Source organism: Glandiceps talaboti, chromosome 7, assembly GCF_964340395.1.
Source record: "Glandiceps talaboti chromosome 7, keGlaTala1.1, whole genome shotgun sequence".
Classification (NCBI taxonomy): Eukaryota; Metazoa; Hemichordata; class Enteropneusta; family Spengelidae; genus Glandiceps; species Glandiceps talaboti.
Window position 1 is genome coordinate 5,076,582 of NC_135555.1, and position 15,919 is coordinate 5,092,500.

General features: G+C 34.6%; 2 protein-coding genes across 2 annotated transcripts in view; one reads left to right on the forward strand and one right to left on the reverse strand.

Annotated features, from left to right (window-relative positions):
• Window positions 1–8,123: 8,123 nt before the first annotated feature.
• LOC144437714 (2,4-dienoyl-CoA reductase [(3E)-enoyl-CoA-producing], mitochondrial-like) lies at window positions 8,124–14,105 on the reverse strand. Its single transcript, XM_078126720.1, has 7 exons — window positions 14,040–14,105; window positions 13,582–13,784; window positions 12,447–12,739; window positions 12,072–12,171; window positions 11,026–11,098; window positions 10,488–10,697; window positions 8,124–9,106 (listed from the first exon to the last, which is right to left on the reverse strand). The coding sequence occupies exons 1-7, from the start codon at window positions 14,097–14,099 to the stop codon at window positions 9,047–9,049; spliced, it is 999 nt and encodes a 332-aa protein (XP_077982846.1). The 5' UTR covers window positions 14,100–14,105; the 3' UTR covers window positions 8,124–9,046.
• Window positions 14,106–14,157: 52 nt separating this feature from the next.
• Window positions 14,158–15,919, forward strand: part of LOC144437758 (bolA-like protein 3) — a 19,292-nt gene continuing 17,530 nt past the window's right edge. The window contains exons 1-2 of the mRNA XM_078126774.1: window positions 14,158–14,234; window positions 15,335–15,455. Coding sequence (XP_077982900.1) covers window positions 14,205–14,234; window positions 15,335–15,455 — 151 coding nt within the window. The 5' untranslated portion in view covers window positions 14,158–14,204. The remainder of the gene's footprint in view (window positions 14,235–15,334; window positions 15,456–15,919) is intronic.

Sequence of the window (15,919 nt, forward strand, 5' to 3'; positions counted from 1 at the left end):
GGTGGGATCCCCACCCACGTTGTAGTATAGACGTTCCAACGTCTATGATTGTAGTAAGCAAAGCATATAATATTGCACTGTGTAGTATTGTGTTCTCTAAGTAGTCTAATCAGTCTGATGTTTGACTGACACGTACTTTAATAGTTCTGAAAAGTGTATATTATCGATACGTACACTGTGATATATATATATAAAATGTTAACCATCGTCCTGCTGTGTACAAGCCTTCACATATATATGATTTGACACCTACGATATACTGTATAGTATATAGAGTAGCTCTGGATGTATACGCTACGGGAGCGGGAGACGTGTCGTCTCGTAGCGTATACATTCAGAGCTATATATAGACATAATATAGCAAGTTGGCTACTTCACTTTTTAACGATTGCACATACGGTTGGTGAAGTCTAGATCTGTAAGGAAAATTTCATAAAACTTAGTGATAATCATGAGAATACTTAAAGGCCAACAAAGGCAAGATTTGGCGAAGTTCAAAGATCAACAAGTTGGCGTGACTTGAATAGATATTCAACTGTAACAGGTTGCTTGGCAGGAAATCCATGAATAAAAACCCGTCTGGTAATATTTAAACTCTTTGACCAATTGCCCTGCATGGATATAGGACAATAGTAGTAGTGTGGTGAGGACATTCATAGATTAACAAAGTGGTATAGCTACTCACAGGGGTCATATTCACGAGAGTTTTGGTCTACCAATTATATACATTGTAATCACTGCGACTCGGACGATTTCATCACCTGCGTGACATTCTTAAAATTTGAACGGAGTCTTGTTTCCCAATAAAGGTGGTTGATTGTAACCGTTGTTTTTATATCGGGGGGGGGGGGGGCTTAACATTTCTGTGTAGTATAGAAATATATTTGTTTGTTATGCTGTGAAGTTTGTGAAGGGACTATTCGGGAGATAGTATTTTAACGTTTAATTAGTAACATTTATAAATTTATATACGATCGTATAAGGACTAGACTAGAGTGATACAAGTATGTTAAACTAAGTCCCTATACGCTAACGTTACGATTTACACCTCAAGACTTGTATCACTCCCACTAGACTCTACTACTGTGACGTTGATGTTTTCCCATTGCAATTGCTTCCTTTGTGGCAGTGATTCTCTGTAGTGGTCTGAGATGTGATATATATCATTTCAGACCACTATTCTCTGTAGTGGTCTGAGATGTGATATATATCAATTCAGACCACTACAGTAGTGGTATATGTCATTATATATGAATGGGATATCATGTACAGATTTGACATGTAGTTTGGTAAGGGTAAAATCAAAATTTAAACTTAATTCTCACAAAAATGACCATTTTTTTATTCTTATACTTTGTTGTTCTAAAGGAAATATATTTTGATACATTGATACGAGTGTATACATTTAGTTCGGTGATTTGACGTAGACTCTGACCTCGTATGTGACCTTGAACTTCGGTACAGCCACTTCAGATTAGTTCATTGTGTCTCAGGTTCATTTATGTCGACGAATCTGACTGACAATGATATAAAAGATACTCATCTTCATAGGAATAAATTTCTTCTGAATTTAAATTTAGCTGAGCTAATAATCTTTGCAAAACGTGACCGAACATACAATACAGTGTGATAAACGTTCAAATGGAGTGCCTTTAGATTATGAAGCTTTTCGAACACTTCCCAATTTTTATACGATATTTACTAACACTTTAACATGGACTATTGAAGGGGACGGGCGTACTTAAAAATGCCAGCGATCAAAATAGAGGTCGTATTCATTAAAAGCATTTACTGATTATGAACCTTACTGATGCTCATTTTCACATCGTATCCGACACTACTGCATAAAATCGGTTTCCACTCGACAACCTTCCGTTGCTACCTTTGTAAGTAATCTATATGCTGTAGCTCTGACATAAGGTGTTACGCGCTAAATATATATGGTAAGAAGAGATGACTGTGTTACTTAGCAACAAGGTGGATGTAGGATTTAGTTTTATTTGATCTATATTCAGCAAATTGCTTTCTTCGAGAAGCTCTCTCCAAAATACACATAGAAACGAATAATTGTATTTTAATTCAAAATTTATAGTTACTTTAACAAATTTATCATCGTTCGTACATACCTTTTTCCATTTTTTGTATTTCGACTGACGATTTGGGATAAGACTATAGATGTACATATCCAATGACCTTTAGACTGGACTGGACCGTAAAAAACGGCTGTTTTTCGTATTAAGTATTCTTCACCAGGGACTTCAAAACACAAATAACGTTACTGCAACACTGACGACAAACACTGCGACATTGGCTCACACAACAATTAATTCTAACACCATGGTTGAAATCTGGCATTGCGATTTACACTATTAATGGTTCCATCCATGACAAATAGATCTAGTCTTTATTCCTTGTTCGTGTACCTAAATTATTTTTCATACATCGTTGCAATCTTTTTTTTTTTTTATGTTACAGTCATTTTGCGGCTGATTCCCAACCAATATATCAGGATGGCTTTTGGTATTATATTCAGATAATACTTCAGTAAGATATTGTGTTGGAAGGATGCCAAGGCTGAACAGAGAGGTATCGATTTACACAATATTTAATTTCAGAACAGTGTCACGACTTTGACGACGACGACGACGACGACTTTGATGACTTTGACGACGACGACGACGACGACGACGACATAACAACAACAACAACAACAACAACAACAACAACAACACAAAAACAACAACAGCAGCAGCAACAACAACAGCAGCAGCAGCAGCGGCAACAACAACAACAACAACAACAACAACAAAACACGAAAACAATAACAGTAATGACATTGTGTTTATTTTCATTTCGTTTAACCAGGAGGAGCTTGCCGTAAGACAGGCAGAATCATACAATGCAGAAAGGAACTTTGAGGTCAGTACGGTGTATTTTCAAGTCTGTTTTTGATGTCCTGTTTCTTTGTCTATAATTCTCTAGAATATATATTTATTTGTACTTAGAGTGGGCATATACACGTGTTTCTCGGTATGTTAAGTATGCTAGCTGCTGTTGTAGAAAATTGACTGGATCAACATAAGTAGGACAATCAATACTATCGATTATTTAGTTGATTAATTGATTGATAAACGTGTGTGTATGTATGTGTGTGTGTGTGTGTGTGCGCGCGCGTGTGTATATATATATATATGTGTGTGTGTGTGTGTGTGTGTGTGTGTGTGTGTGTGTGTGTGTGTGTGTGTGATGTTATCGTACAAAGTTATAGGTATACATAACATATAAGTCTTCAACTATCGATATACAGGAATTACGAAATTACCCTTCATTAGGAGCTCGAGTTTGTCGTGGCAGAGACTGGAAATGGGATATGCAAGATGGTGGTGCCTATGGAACAGTCTTAAAACACTTGAGAGGAGGTATTAAAACCTATTTCACTCAAGTTGATTGTTAATTCATACAATTCATTATATCTGTTCGTTTTTTGGAACACGCCTTGGAAATAAACTCTTTAAATTTTTGCTATTACTCTGTTCAAGAAAACTCAACTTATCCTCAATAAAATTCACCGCAAACAAATTTGATATAGAGGTCAAAAGGATATCAATATTTTCGTAATTTTAGAATCCAATGTGGCCACTAAATACCGCATTAATTCCATACAACAATAAAAGACTGACTATTTCCTTACAAACAAAATGGTGAACTCCAAATTTCTTCTATTATTTCAAAAGGACCTGGAACAAGCTTTCATATGGCAAAGTGTGGAGAGAATTGAGGAACTTTGATTTTGATATGATAGTGACTTATACTTTTTAATTTCCTAAAAAAATTTTAATTTCCCCTTTTTAAAAGGTGTGATTGTTGTACATTGGGACTATGGACATTTGAATAGTTACCGGCATGGGGCTGAGAGATCCTTCGATCTAAAGGTAAATCATACACAACAGAATTAATCCAGTATCTATGGAATAGGAATGTGATAATGGTATTTATGTCATGATTCAATATGGGGGATACATACAACAATTTGGTGTATCTATGTAAACTTAGATCACTTTCAGTTGTCACCTAAAGTTACGACAGTTTGCAACAAATTAAACATAAAATAAAATTTAAAGAATGGGAGATAAAGGCGTAGTTTCTATCAGTAATCCAAATTGTCTCCTCTGTATTTCGTAGGTAGCAGACGAAAACCCTGAAGGTGCCAGATTTATATTACCTGGTGAACATATCAAAATAGGAGTCAGAGTTCAAAGAGGTGATGAGTTTTGGTTAATCTTATTTTTCCTTGTCGTGACCTAATCAGATATTATCAACCACCTAAAGACGTCAGTTTTCGAGCTGTTTTCGTAAAATGGTTTGTACATAGACAATACATGTACCTGCATGTTTACCAACGGAAATAATATACCAACTGGCTTCCTTGAACGTCGTCAGACTTAATGAAAATGCAGAACACAACACATGGTACACTCATACAATATAAATGAACGTGACACATGCACAGGCACACACTCACGCCGATCAAACACTCACACAGAGACACCAAGATATCTAGATCTCCGGGGAGATCTCACATGTACGTTAGTTGTGTTTGACATCCATTTGTTGTCACACTATATCAGGGGCAGACTGGCAGTATGGTGATGAAGATGGTGGTGACACAAATATTGGCGCCGTTTACTATCTAAAACATGAAGCCTATTTCAATGTCAGAGTAAGAAGACATATATATGTATATATGTATAACAGTCAGTCTGTACTTTATAGCACAACGTAGTTAGTACAATTGCAAAGCAAGACTCTTTCATGACTAAATTTAGTTGAAATCTTACAGTTTTAACTACAACAAAATACGTAACCTATAATCTGACATGCACATATCCTACATACTAGATCTAAACTTTTTGAGATGACATAGTCCCGCTATAAATAAATTGTGTACAATATTATCCTGGGCATTCCGTTTGATGAAAAATTCTCAATGACCAAGATGCAAGTGCTCCGTTGATTATCAAAACTTTACCATCATATATCCTGTACATAAACATTTGATTAATATAACATTTATTACAAGTTTATACGTCATAATGAGATCCATGAAAAACTGTTATATTGTACATACCGTTATATTAAATTTCCCTAGTACAATAGTTGCTTTACAAACTCTATGTATGCTGCTACAAACTAGGAGAATTACACACTCAGCTTTATCTTGCATATAGGTAAGATGGTCTAATGGCAGTAGAGGTGTATATCGCTACACCAGTGGAGTCTATGAGTTAAAGATATTGATTCCAGGTGAGATTGCTATTATCAATGAGATTATTGCAAAAAAACTTTTAGCCTTAAACATATTAAAGTGTACTGAGTTCTGAATGTTTTGCCCAGTCAATAAATAATATAATCGCCCAACATATCCAAGCAAAGCACTACACATATTAAAATACATGGAATTTTTATGCTTACACTTATTTGGGAATACTTGTGAAATATCGATAGTACTTTTACTAATTGCACAAAATGAAATCCATGGGAACTCTAGACTGATGAATTATTCCATGTAGGCAGAACTCTCAAACTTGAAGTTCAATTAATCATATCAAAATATACTTCTACATTTCACATTCATTTCAACGAATAACTTGTAGCTATTCTCTTTCTCATAAACCATAATTCATGTGGTTTTTAGGAACTGCAACGTCAATTTCTCCTGGAAATGTAGTTACGTACACAAAGAGGATAGAAAAAGATATTCAAAGTACTCGTACACCAAAATCATCGGACGAATTGAAGAAACTGGAACCACTTGTGACGGAATTTGTACAGATTGCCCCAGCACCCAAGATTACACCAAAGACCGGACCTTTGCCAAGTACCGACCCTGATATAGAACGCCTTCAACATGAACAGAAAACGATGTACATGTCAGAAACTCTTGATAGCGGTACCTCGACATCTGAAAGGCAAAGTGAGCCGGAGAAAAAGAGTAGATTCTGCGGTATTCTTTAAACTTTACTGAAGCTGTGAAACTCGTTTTAAAATGATTTAAGGCATCACCTCATAGGACTGCGTGTATTTTTGTCGAGATTCGCTTCATGAGCGCGTTAGTCGTTACGTGTACATATAAAGGGATAGCTAAGTTGTCATGCCTTTGAGATATGTATATATTTGTATTTGCATGTGACCAATTAGTCTGTATATCTCACTTTATTGTACATTGTGTGTAAATAAGGTCCTGAACTTTGAGATACGATTTACCTTTAACCTGGTGGGCAGACTCGTCACATGGCGAACAGAAAGTTATGTTGACTGGTTGAGTAGCACAGTGAAATCATTTGACAATTATTCCATCACATTTGATAGATTTGTATTTAATTTGTTATAGAGCTCCTGTTTGCAGAGTGTTTCCGTTCAGAGACACGTTGAGGTAATTAGAAAGGTTGAAATTTAGAATAGATATGTGAATAGAAGGATTAAAAGCTAGAGTTAGAAATGTGAAGATGATGTGGAGATAGATATATCGTTGCTACAATACCTTAAGAAGACATCAGCACTGGCTTCTTTCACAGTACCTATTCTGTAAATAGTTTTGCCTTGCTTCCGTTTACACCTCTGAAAAGTATGCCCTTTGCATGTATGACCATGTTTGTATCTTGGATGAAAACTCTGCCAAGGGCTGTGACGCAAAACTGCTTGCAGTAAAATGATTGAAGAAGTTGGTCATTTATCATTCGTCGTATCGTGAATTTTCCCAAAGAGTAAAGAATTATGTATATATATTATGAAAATGGATAAGCACTATCTCATTATACTTCAGTCTAACTCATTGCATGCAAGTTATAAGTTATTTGCACTGTTGGTTTTAAACCCCATCGATTACCTTGTCTAGTCTATTTTCTTCATTATATCTATTTATCTGTCAGTCTGGGCCTGTTTGTTTGTCTGTCTGTCTGTCTGTCTGTTTGTCTGCAGTATGCCCTCTATTGACGTACTTATCAATCTATCCGTCCATCTACCAATACCTATCTATCTACATGTCTGTCTGTCTATATATATTTGTCTGTCTATCTGAAATATTACTACTTCTTAACTACTATATATCAAAATAAGACAAACAGACAAACATTGTCAACTAATAAGTATTAAATATTACACGGTATCCTAATATGCATTGTATTTACAAATGTACATAACTACAGCTTGCATAGCCTGAAGGATCAGGCATTGTATGTAATATCTTTGGGGTAGTGGAGTGGTAACATAAGTGGACCAATGACTGCCACTCTCAGACTATAGCTTAATTTATGTTATTGCCAAGGTACCAGTTATACTATACAATATATATTATACTTTCAGCATTGTGAAAGAGCTACGTGAATTATGTCCATTCAATTTTTGGACATTGAATAGATTGGAAAAGTCAGAGTTTGACTTTTGATAACTACTAAAGTCTCTAAATTGTGAATGTGTTTTTAGTGGAAAAAAAATATACTCATTGCACTTTCCAAAGTTGGGAATATTTGCACACCTGTTGCAAGAGTATAACAAAATGATCATTTTGATGTATTATGCAGTATTTTTAATTTAATATATTTCTTCAAAAGTGAAATTGCTAGAGTTGAAAGTTCAAACCAATATTGCATCAAAAGTGTGCTTAAGTATTGTACATGTATTGTGAACTTTTATGAGACAGGAAAATATGGACCATTTACAGATACTGTATCAACATAATATATATGTATTTGTTGTATCTTTGTGAAAAATAAATGGCATTCAATATTACAATGTATGGTCTGTATAAATGACTCAACAGATAAAGCAAATTTGGACAATTTGTTCCTAAATTCTGATGGTCAACTGCCTTCCATTCATATTTCAGAAAAATGCATTCAAGTTATCTATCATCCATGCTCTTGATTTTCTTCAGAGTACAACATGTACAACTTATGTGAGTATTAGTTTTTAGAGCTCTATGGGTGCATGTCACACACCTTAAACAACTCCCAAACACACATACAGAAGAATGTCCACTGTGTATGAACACAATTGCATTGAAATTTTATTACCCAAGTTTACATTCGACTAAATTTAAGTTTCATACTAAAGTGGAGTAGACTGACACATTTCTCAATATCTTGGTAAGGATGCTATATATATCAATATAAAAACACCAATTTTACCCACGTAAATAGATATGTCACAACGGTATATTTATAAATGTTCTCAATCATCCAGGTATGAGGTAAATAATGAAGTAGTAGGCCTTTCCAAAATTTGCCACAGTGGTACTCTACTTCCTGTCTGTGTGTACCTTGGGGATATACATGGTATTGGTTACTCAGTTCAGCACTGCTGCTTTCCTTGACATCTGAACAATGCGAAAAACATCCCTGACTTACACTTCTACAGAATACCAAGGGATAAAGCTCTTAAGAAATGGTACGAGGAGGTGATGATACGCCCAATTTGAGTGAGGGCGCTGTATTCTCAATTTCCCGTTTGCAGTCTGGAATGGCCTATTACAATTTATCCCACCGTACTAGTTGTTTTGAGTGGCAAGTTTCATGTCCTATCTTGGATGCTTCTTCTGGTCGACTGATGATAAAGTGACAGGTGGTTGGCTACATATGATAAAGCTAATAAAGGAGAAAGACAATGTCATAACTTGATGAGTGTATACAACAATTCCTCAACAGTTCTCTATTTTACATGACAATTCAACATCATCATATGCCACCAACCACCTATCATCAGTTGACCTGAAGAACCATCCAGGATAGGATGTGAAACTGATGTCACATAAAACACGTCTCATATGATAGACTGTAATTACATAAATGTCCCAACAATATGACCATCTTATTATTTCCTCTTGTATGTCATATAATAATTCAGATGATAAAGTATTTATACCAAATGCCCATTTTTAATAATTAGAAAGCCAGTTATGTATGTAAGATAATTTTATGAGAATTAGGACTCAACTTCATCTTTCTGTGAAAAAAATTGTTCAAAGGAAGTGTAATTTTCTATGGTTTATTTAGGAACCTTTCGTCTTCCTAATCATTGCTTCTAGCATATCCCATTCTCCTTTCTTCACCTGTAAAATAACAACAATTTGTGAGTCAAAGGGAGAAAGAAATTGATAACAAGAGTTTACTTTATCTACACTTAATGAGAAACGCACCAAACTTTTGTTGTTACTTTGTTCAAGAAAACTCCAACCTATGCTTAGTTAAAATCAAGAAAACAAACCTGGGGTCACTGTACAAGAAAACTCTGCACATTTTTGAAATTGAGGTCAAAATGATATCAAAATTTAGTCATTTTAGAATCCAATATGGCCGCCGAATACTGTGTTAATTTTATGTGAAAATAAAAGATTAATTGTTGATTTGTTTGAAAACAAGACTGGGATTCTCAAATTTCTTTTGTTATTTAATAAGGGCCACAAGCAAATGTCTATATCACAAAGTTTAGAGAGATTATAAGCCCTATCATTTTCAGTGACATTGCCAATGAGGTACATGTGTACATCCTTTCTTAACATTTCATGAAACACACTCTTCAATTTGCCACTGTAATTTTATTTCTGTATATTAGAACTTGTGCTTGTTTCCTGTTCTTATTTTACTATTTTTTCCCGTTATGTTTATAAACTTCCATTTATTTTTGCCACCAACACTTCTCTTTATTTACTAAGAATTTTATTTTTGTTGTTATTGTGAAACTCGTACCAGCCCAAATTTGTATTTATTATCTACATGTACGGTCCATGGACATTGATTAGTTCCTACAAGGTATTTCCATGGCCCTCACCAGAAATGTTCTATCCGTTGCTTTCAAAGTTTGTGTATATATTTTTCTCTTCTGGTGGAATAAATTTCAATTCAATTCAATTCAATAACTGAAGTGAAATTATATTACAATGTAGTATATCCACAGACTTTTTGTTATTTATGGTGTCAAGTATCACATGCACTGTAGAGGTCAAAGATACTCTACAAAGCATGTAACATTAAGGGTGTTGGACCTGAAATTGACTAAATATAAAACATGGCAGTAAGAATTGAACAGGTTACATGTACTACATCATTTCCATCAAAATGCCCTAAGTCTGCTTTATACCAGGGATGTATAAACATACATAGATGTCATAATTGAAATCCACATTCTTCTTTTTAAGTTTGGTATACAACCTAGCAAAGACCTAGCCTATTCTATTCACAGTGACTTTGAAATGAGTGTACAAATGGGGCAAAAGATTATATTACTGTATTCAGAAAAGAAATACTAAGATATTATTTTGTAATGAGTGTTTATGCATATCTTTCTGATTTCCTATTTTATTGCAATTTAATCTGTAAGGTATTCTATGACGAGTACCCTCTAATACATTGGCCAACCCCTTTCACCTGATAGGCATGACATGATACATTGTATCTTACAGATTAATTAATACTATGATAGAGTATGCATACCTGTAATAACTGGTTGAATTCTCCCCCTCTTAAACAAAGTTCACCTCCATCAAAAGTGACAATTTCACCACTAAGCCAACTTGCATAGTCACTGACTAAGTACATTGCTAGATTAGCCAACTCTTCTATTTCACCTAGTCTTCCAACAGCAATATTATCCAACATTACTTTAGCAAACTTTCCAGTGGGATCAAGACGACTGAAAGCTCCCTGTCAAATACATTCAAATATAAATTACATGTAAAATATACTTGATTTCAATAGAAAACAACACATTTTCTGGTACCTTTACATGATTTGGTGGAGGTTGGGGAAGCAAGTGTTTTTAATTTCATGAATGAGAATTTTCTCTTCTTTTTGTTATTGTTCAAGCCATGGGAATATACATACATAACTGTATCATTGGATATCTACTACATCTTGGATTATGTTGGATACACACTGTCAATTCATTTCAATTGATGTTTACAGTGACTGATACAGCTCTGGACTTGACTTTCTAAGACGGAGTTCAACCATAGTGACTGTATACCATTACCTTTGTTTGTATTGGTCCTGGAGCAATGCAATTAAATCTCATTCCATATCTGGCCCATTCTGCAGCTAAAGACCTGGTGAAGAAATTATCAGTTAGGTTACTACCAAATTAGAGAGAGTATAGCATTTCAATTAGGTGGCACAGTGTTTTTTCACATCTCATTGAAGTTTTTTTGTCAGGAATTACTCAAAGGAAAAAGCAGAGCGCGCAAGCATATAAAATGATATTTTATCTCCCAGTGAACAACATCAGATGAGATAAGGAAGATTTAATCACAAAATTGTTTTGTGTTCACAGTGAGAGCAAATGTAACATTTCATGTGCGTGTGTGCTATTACTGTCTGTATTTTATCAGTATAATTCATAACACAAATGTTGAGAGATGTAAAAAACATTGTGATGCATAATTGAAACTCTATAGTCTCTCTAGTTTGGCAGTACTTTGTTTGAACTTATTTAGTAATTTAGGCCATGGCTCCATACATTTTGAGAATCAAAACACACGAAAAATTGGGAGACAGCATTACAAAAGAGATGAGTAACTCAGAGGCTGGGTAATTTGAGAAAATGAGCGACAAGTAGAAATATTAAACACCGATATATCAGGAATTGCTAAAATTAGAATTTCTATGTATTTTTAACATAAATTGCTTTGAATGAAAGAATATATATTGATGTACATGAGAAAACTTTAGAATACTGCATTTTGTAAAGAACAAATAAGGAATAAGATCTGAGATTAAATCCTACAGACTACTGTGATTTTTGATTAAAGTTGCTCTTTAGCACTTTCATTATTTTGGCATAATACTTTTTTCTCAAGTTTTTGCCATGAAATAACTGCTCATTAGTCATTTTGGTTAGTTCCTGTATAGAAATAAACAGAAGTTCACATTTCTTATTTATCTCAAGTGAAAGTTATACATCTCTTCAGATGTTAAAGTGTAGACCACTACCCATGACTTGCCAAAAAAAGATTTGCTAGTATGTAATCCGAAAACTGTTTGGAAGATGCAGGATGAATGATTCCAACGATTTCAACTTACATTGTCAAAGCTTCCACACCAGACTTGGCTGCTGCACTTGGTACCACAAACCCAGAACCATGGTTTGTGTAAATTGTAGTAATTGCAAGAAAATTGGCACCTGTTAGAAGATTAAAAAGGAGGGAAAATGAGGAATAATACAGCAGCTGAGACTCTGACATGTAAAAGTAACAAAACAACACCAGTTCCATTTTTTGCTGCAGATCAAATGGAAATAAATTACAATAAATACAATTCATCTTCTTAGCAATCATGTAAAACTAAGAGCTGTACTGGTCCTAAATCAAAGACTTGATAAATCATTTGAGGAAAATATGATTCAGAAACAGTATTGTGCAATGCGCAGTAAAAGTGTTCAAAAATCTAATACAATACCTTGTTTAGCTTCAATAAGTCTCTTGCCGATATCAAGAGTCACATAGGCAGTTCCATTCAGAACGATATCTACAATAGTCTTCCATGCATTAGGAGAGAGTCTTTCAGTTGGTGATACAAAGTTACCAGCAGCATTATTGATTACAATATGAGGAAGACCTGCTTTGTCTACACACTGATCCACTGATGCTTTGACAGATGCAGGGTCACGTACATCAGCAGCAATGGCATGGACTTTATTCCCAGTTTCTTTACTTATTTCTTCAGCAGTTTCTTGTAAGACATCCAGCTTTCTGTATGTTTACAAAGAAGTGAAGAAAATGACTTAAATTTTGAACTTCAAGGAGATATACTGAAGACTGTTTTGCATGAGTTTAATCTGGTGTAGCTATATGTGCAGGTTAAACTCAAAAGTCAATACACTATTTATGTTAATTTTGGCCTCTGCTTACTGTGTTGAATAATTGTCTAATAACTAATAACTAATCAAATAACAATCAGAAACGATCATATCTATACATTTACTCATAGACCCTCCACCAACTTTGATTAACTTTGACCTTAAAGTGTACATGAAATCTGCACAATCATAGATTTGGCTGACTAGACTATTGAACATCAGGTCAAAGAGTGAATGTCTGTATAACACAGACCAGGCTCATCTCACACAAATACGGATCTTTCTTCTGGATATCCAAAACCAACACATTATTTTATGTGTTCAAAGTTTAGAGTTGACAAAATATCTACTTATTTATTTAGTATAGATGAATATCAACTGTAATTTTCTGTTTAGACAATAATTTAAGCAATCATTTGATTTTCTGTGTTTTACATTTTTATTGTATCTTTAGTACTCTTCCCGATTTTTTGTAAAATGTGCTGACCGTCAACTAAGATACAAATGTAACATATAATAATGATAAACAAATAATAATAATAATAACAACAACAACAACAACAACAACAACAACAACAACAACAACAACAACAACACATGTTTACATCATAATTGTACCGGTAGATTGATAAGATGCAAACTATCATGGTGTGATAATGATGTACACTTTGGACTTTTTCCATCGTTCCTTGTAAACTTACTCAGATGAAGACAAAAAATGAAGAGCAAACATACCTGCTTGTGATAACTACTTCAGCACCAAGAGCTGATAACATTTTGGTCATGCCTTTTCCCAATCCTGTTCCTCCTCCTGTGATGAAAGCCGTCTTTCCTTGGAATGTTCCAGGAGGAAGCATGATATTTTTTTTTGCTTGGAATGCACTTGACATGACATCATTGTTCTTCAATACTGAGGACGTGCACACAGTTCTCAATACCTGAAATAGTCAAATGTATAGAATATATTTGGTACAAGTTGATTGTTGGACTTTGCAATGTCAATGACCTTTGATGCATGATGCAGCGCAGAGAAGCAGACGACTAATTGAACCTCGACGGATCACACACACACGTTACTAAGTTGCGACATTGCAAAACTGAGGACCTTTCATGACATTGTTTACGAAAAACAAGCCCAACTTTAACAAAAATGGATTAACAGGAAAATACATATTCATAATAATTCCACTTACGGTCGAGTTTGAAGGGGTTTTCAAACCCAGCATTAGTTTTCTCGCAACCCTGTAAGCCATGTTTATTTTTAGTGCTCATGCGCTGTATCAAATTTTCATCAGCTGCCGACCTTTGACCTCAAGCACATTTCATAACTACACTGATCGTTCTGCTTTCTTCTGAAGATGTTTCGTTCAATCCTGAACCGTAGTTTGGTAAGTGAAGTCTTGAAACATGTGTATCATGTGACTTGAAAGCCTTGGCACAGCCGTGTCTGTTGATATCGAGAGATAGGCATTGTAATTCTATGGATACGTAGAGACATGACGTGTAGTCTGTCTGTAGTCTAGATGTACACTACATAGTACATCGTCTAGAACTGCTTGCACAAGTTGCGGAGAAGTTGAGCGAAATGCGTGCACCGTCGGCAAGCAGGACTAACATTACACGTACATTTATACTCTGTAGTATTAGTGCTACTACTAGAGTTATGGCATAGAGTGTTCACAAATTCAATATATAAACAGTAAGCATGCAGGAAATATTTCCCATTGCAGAAAAAGTACCCCATGGTTTTAGAGGGGGAGGGGGTTATACATTGTTGATGAAGTTTTACATGATGCGAAACATCTACCAGGGAAAGTCCATTGATTTTGATATTTTACTCCTGATACAATTATTTGAATGTTGTAATTCATGATGGAGCAAATACAGTGATCATCTCCATAAGTGGATAATTCTTCTGAAAATTCCTTGATATCTAGTGGATTAATTTAAGAGATAAGGCCAACACCACTAGAAACACAATGCATAGGCCAGTGACTTGTTCACTTATATACAAGTGTAGAAAGGTACTAATATATTTATTTTGAGCATATCGTTAAAGGGGTACAAGCTGAGTTTATACAATTCTAGGCATTATAAATTATTACTATATATTCAAAAGTTACTCACAATATTCTACTTACTGATGAAGCATACTTATTATACCATCACTTGTGCAATTCTGGTATTAAGATATAACTTGTGAATGTTTGTACACAAGTAATTACTAGTTGGGCAGAAGAGGATTAATAAAAATGCAACAAAAGAATTTTCTACTTTAGAGATGAGGTAGCCAACAAATATTTTCACAATTTTTTTTTTTTTTTTTTTTTTTTTTTTGGGGGGGGTAGGGGGTATGTAAAAGCGTTATTGCTCCTTGTGAAATTGATATGGCTCACAGGATTCCAATATTTCTATTTAACCCCCCCCCCCCCCATAACCATCTCAAAGTTATTAAGCTTGAGTTATTAATTATGGTTGTTTATTGTAGATTCCCACAGTGCGGAGACTGAGGTTATTTTCATCACAAACTGAAGGTGAAGTCAGGATATCAAATATTTTAAAAGAAAAGTTTCCAAAAGCAGAGTCTATTCAAGTTGCTGATATATCAGGTAAACCGAAATCAGGCCATTTATTAGGATTTCTCCAATTACCATGGTAACAGTTTTTCCTGAACTCTTTTCTTTGTTCAAAATTAATATAATGTGACATTCATCCACTTTGTAGAACTTTAAAAAGACATGTACTGACACCATGAAGACACATCAGAGTAGCCAAAATAAGGATTAAAACTTGTATTATTTATATTTCACATGGTATAGTACCAAATGCATCTGAAACATTTCCATGAGTTTGTAAGAATTGTATTTAATACTGAAAACAACAGATTCAGATTTGTTAGGACCAGGTGGAGAGTATTTTGTCTTCTGTGTCAATCTGTTTGTTTGTCTTGTAAAGTGACTAGGAGTTAAAGTTTATATTTTACGTGTTGTTATATTATAGTGAAGATTTTAGTGAAACCTTGACATTACTAATCAACCATTGAGTGCTAACCTTTGAGGGTGCCCTTTTTTTT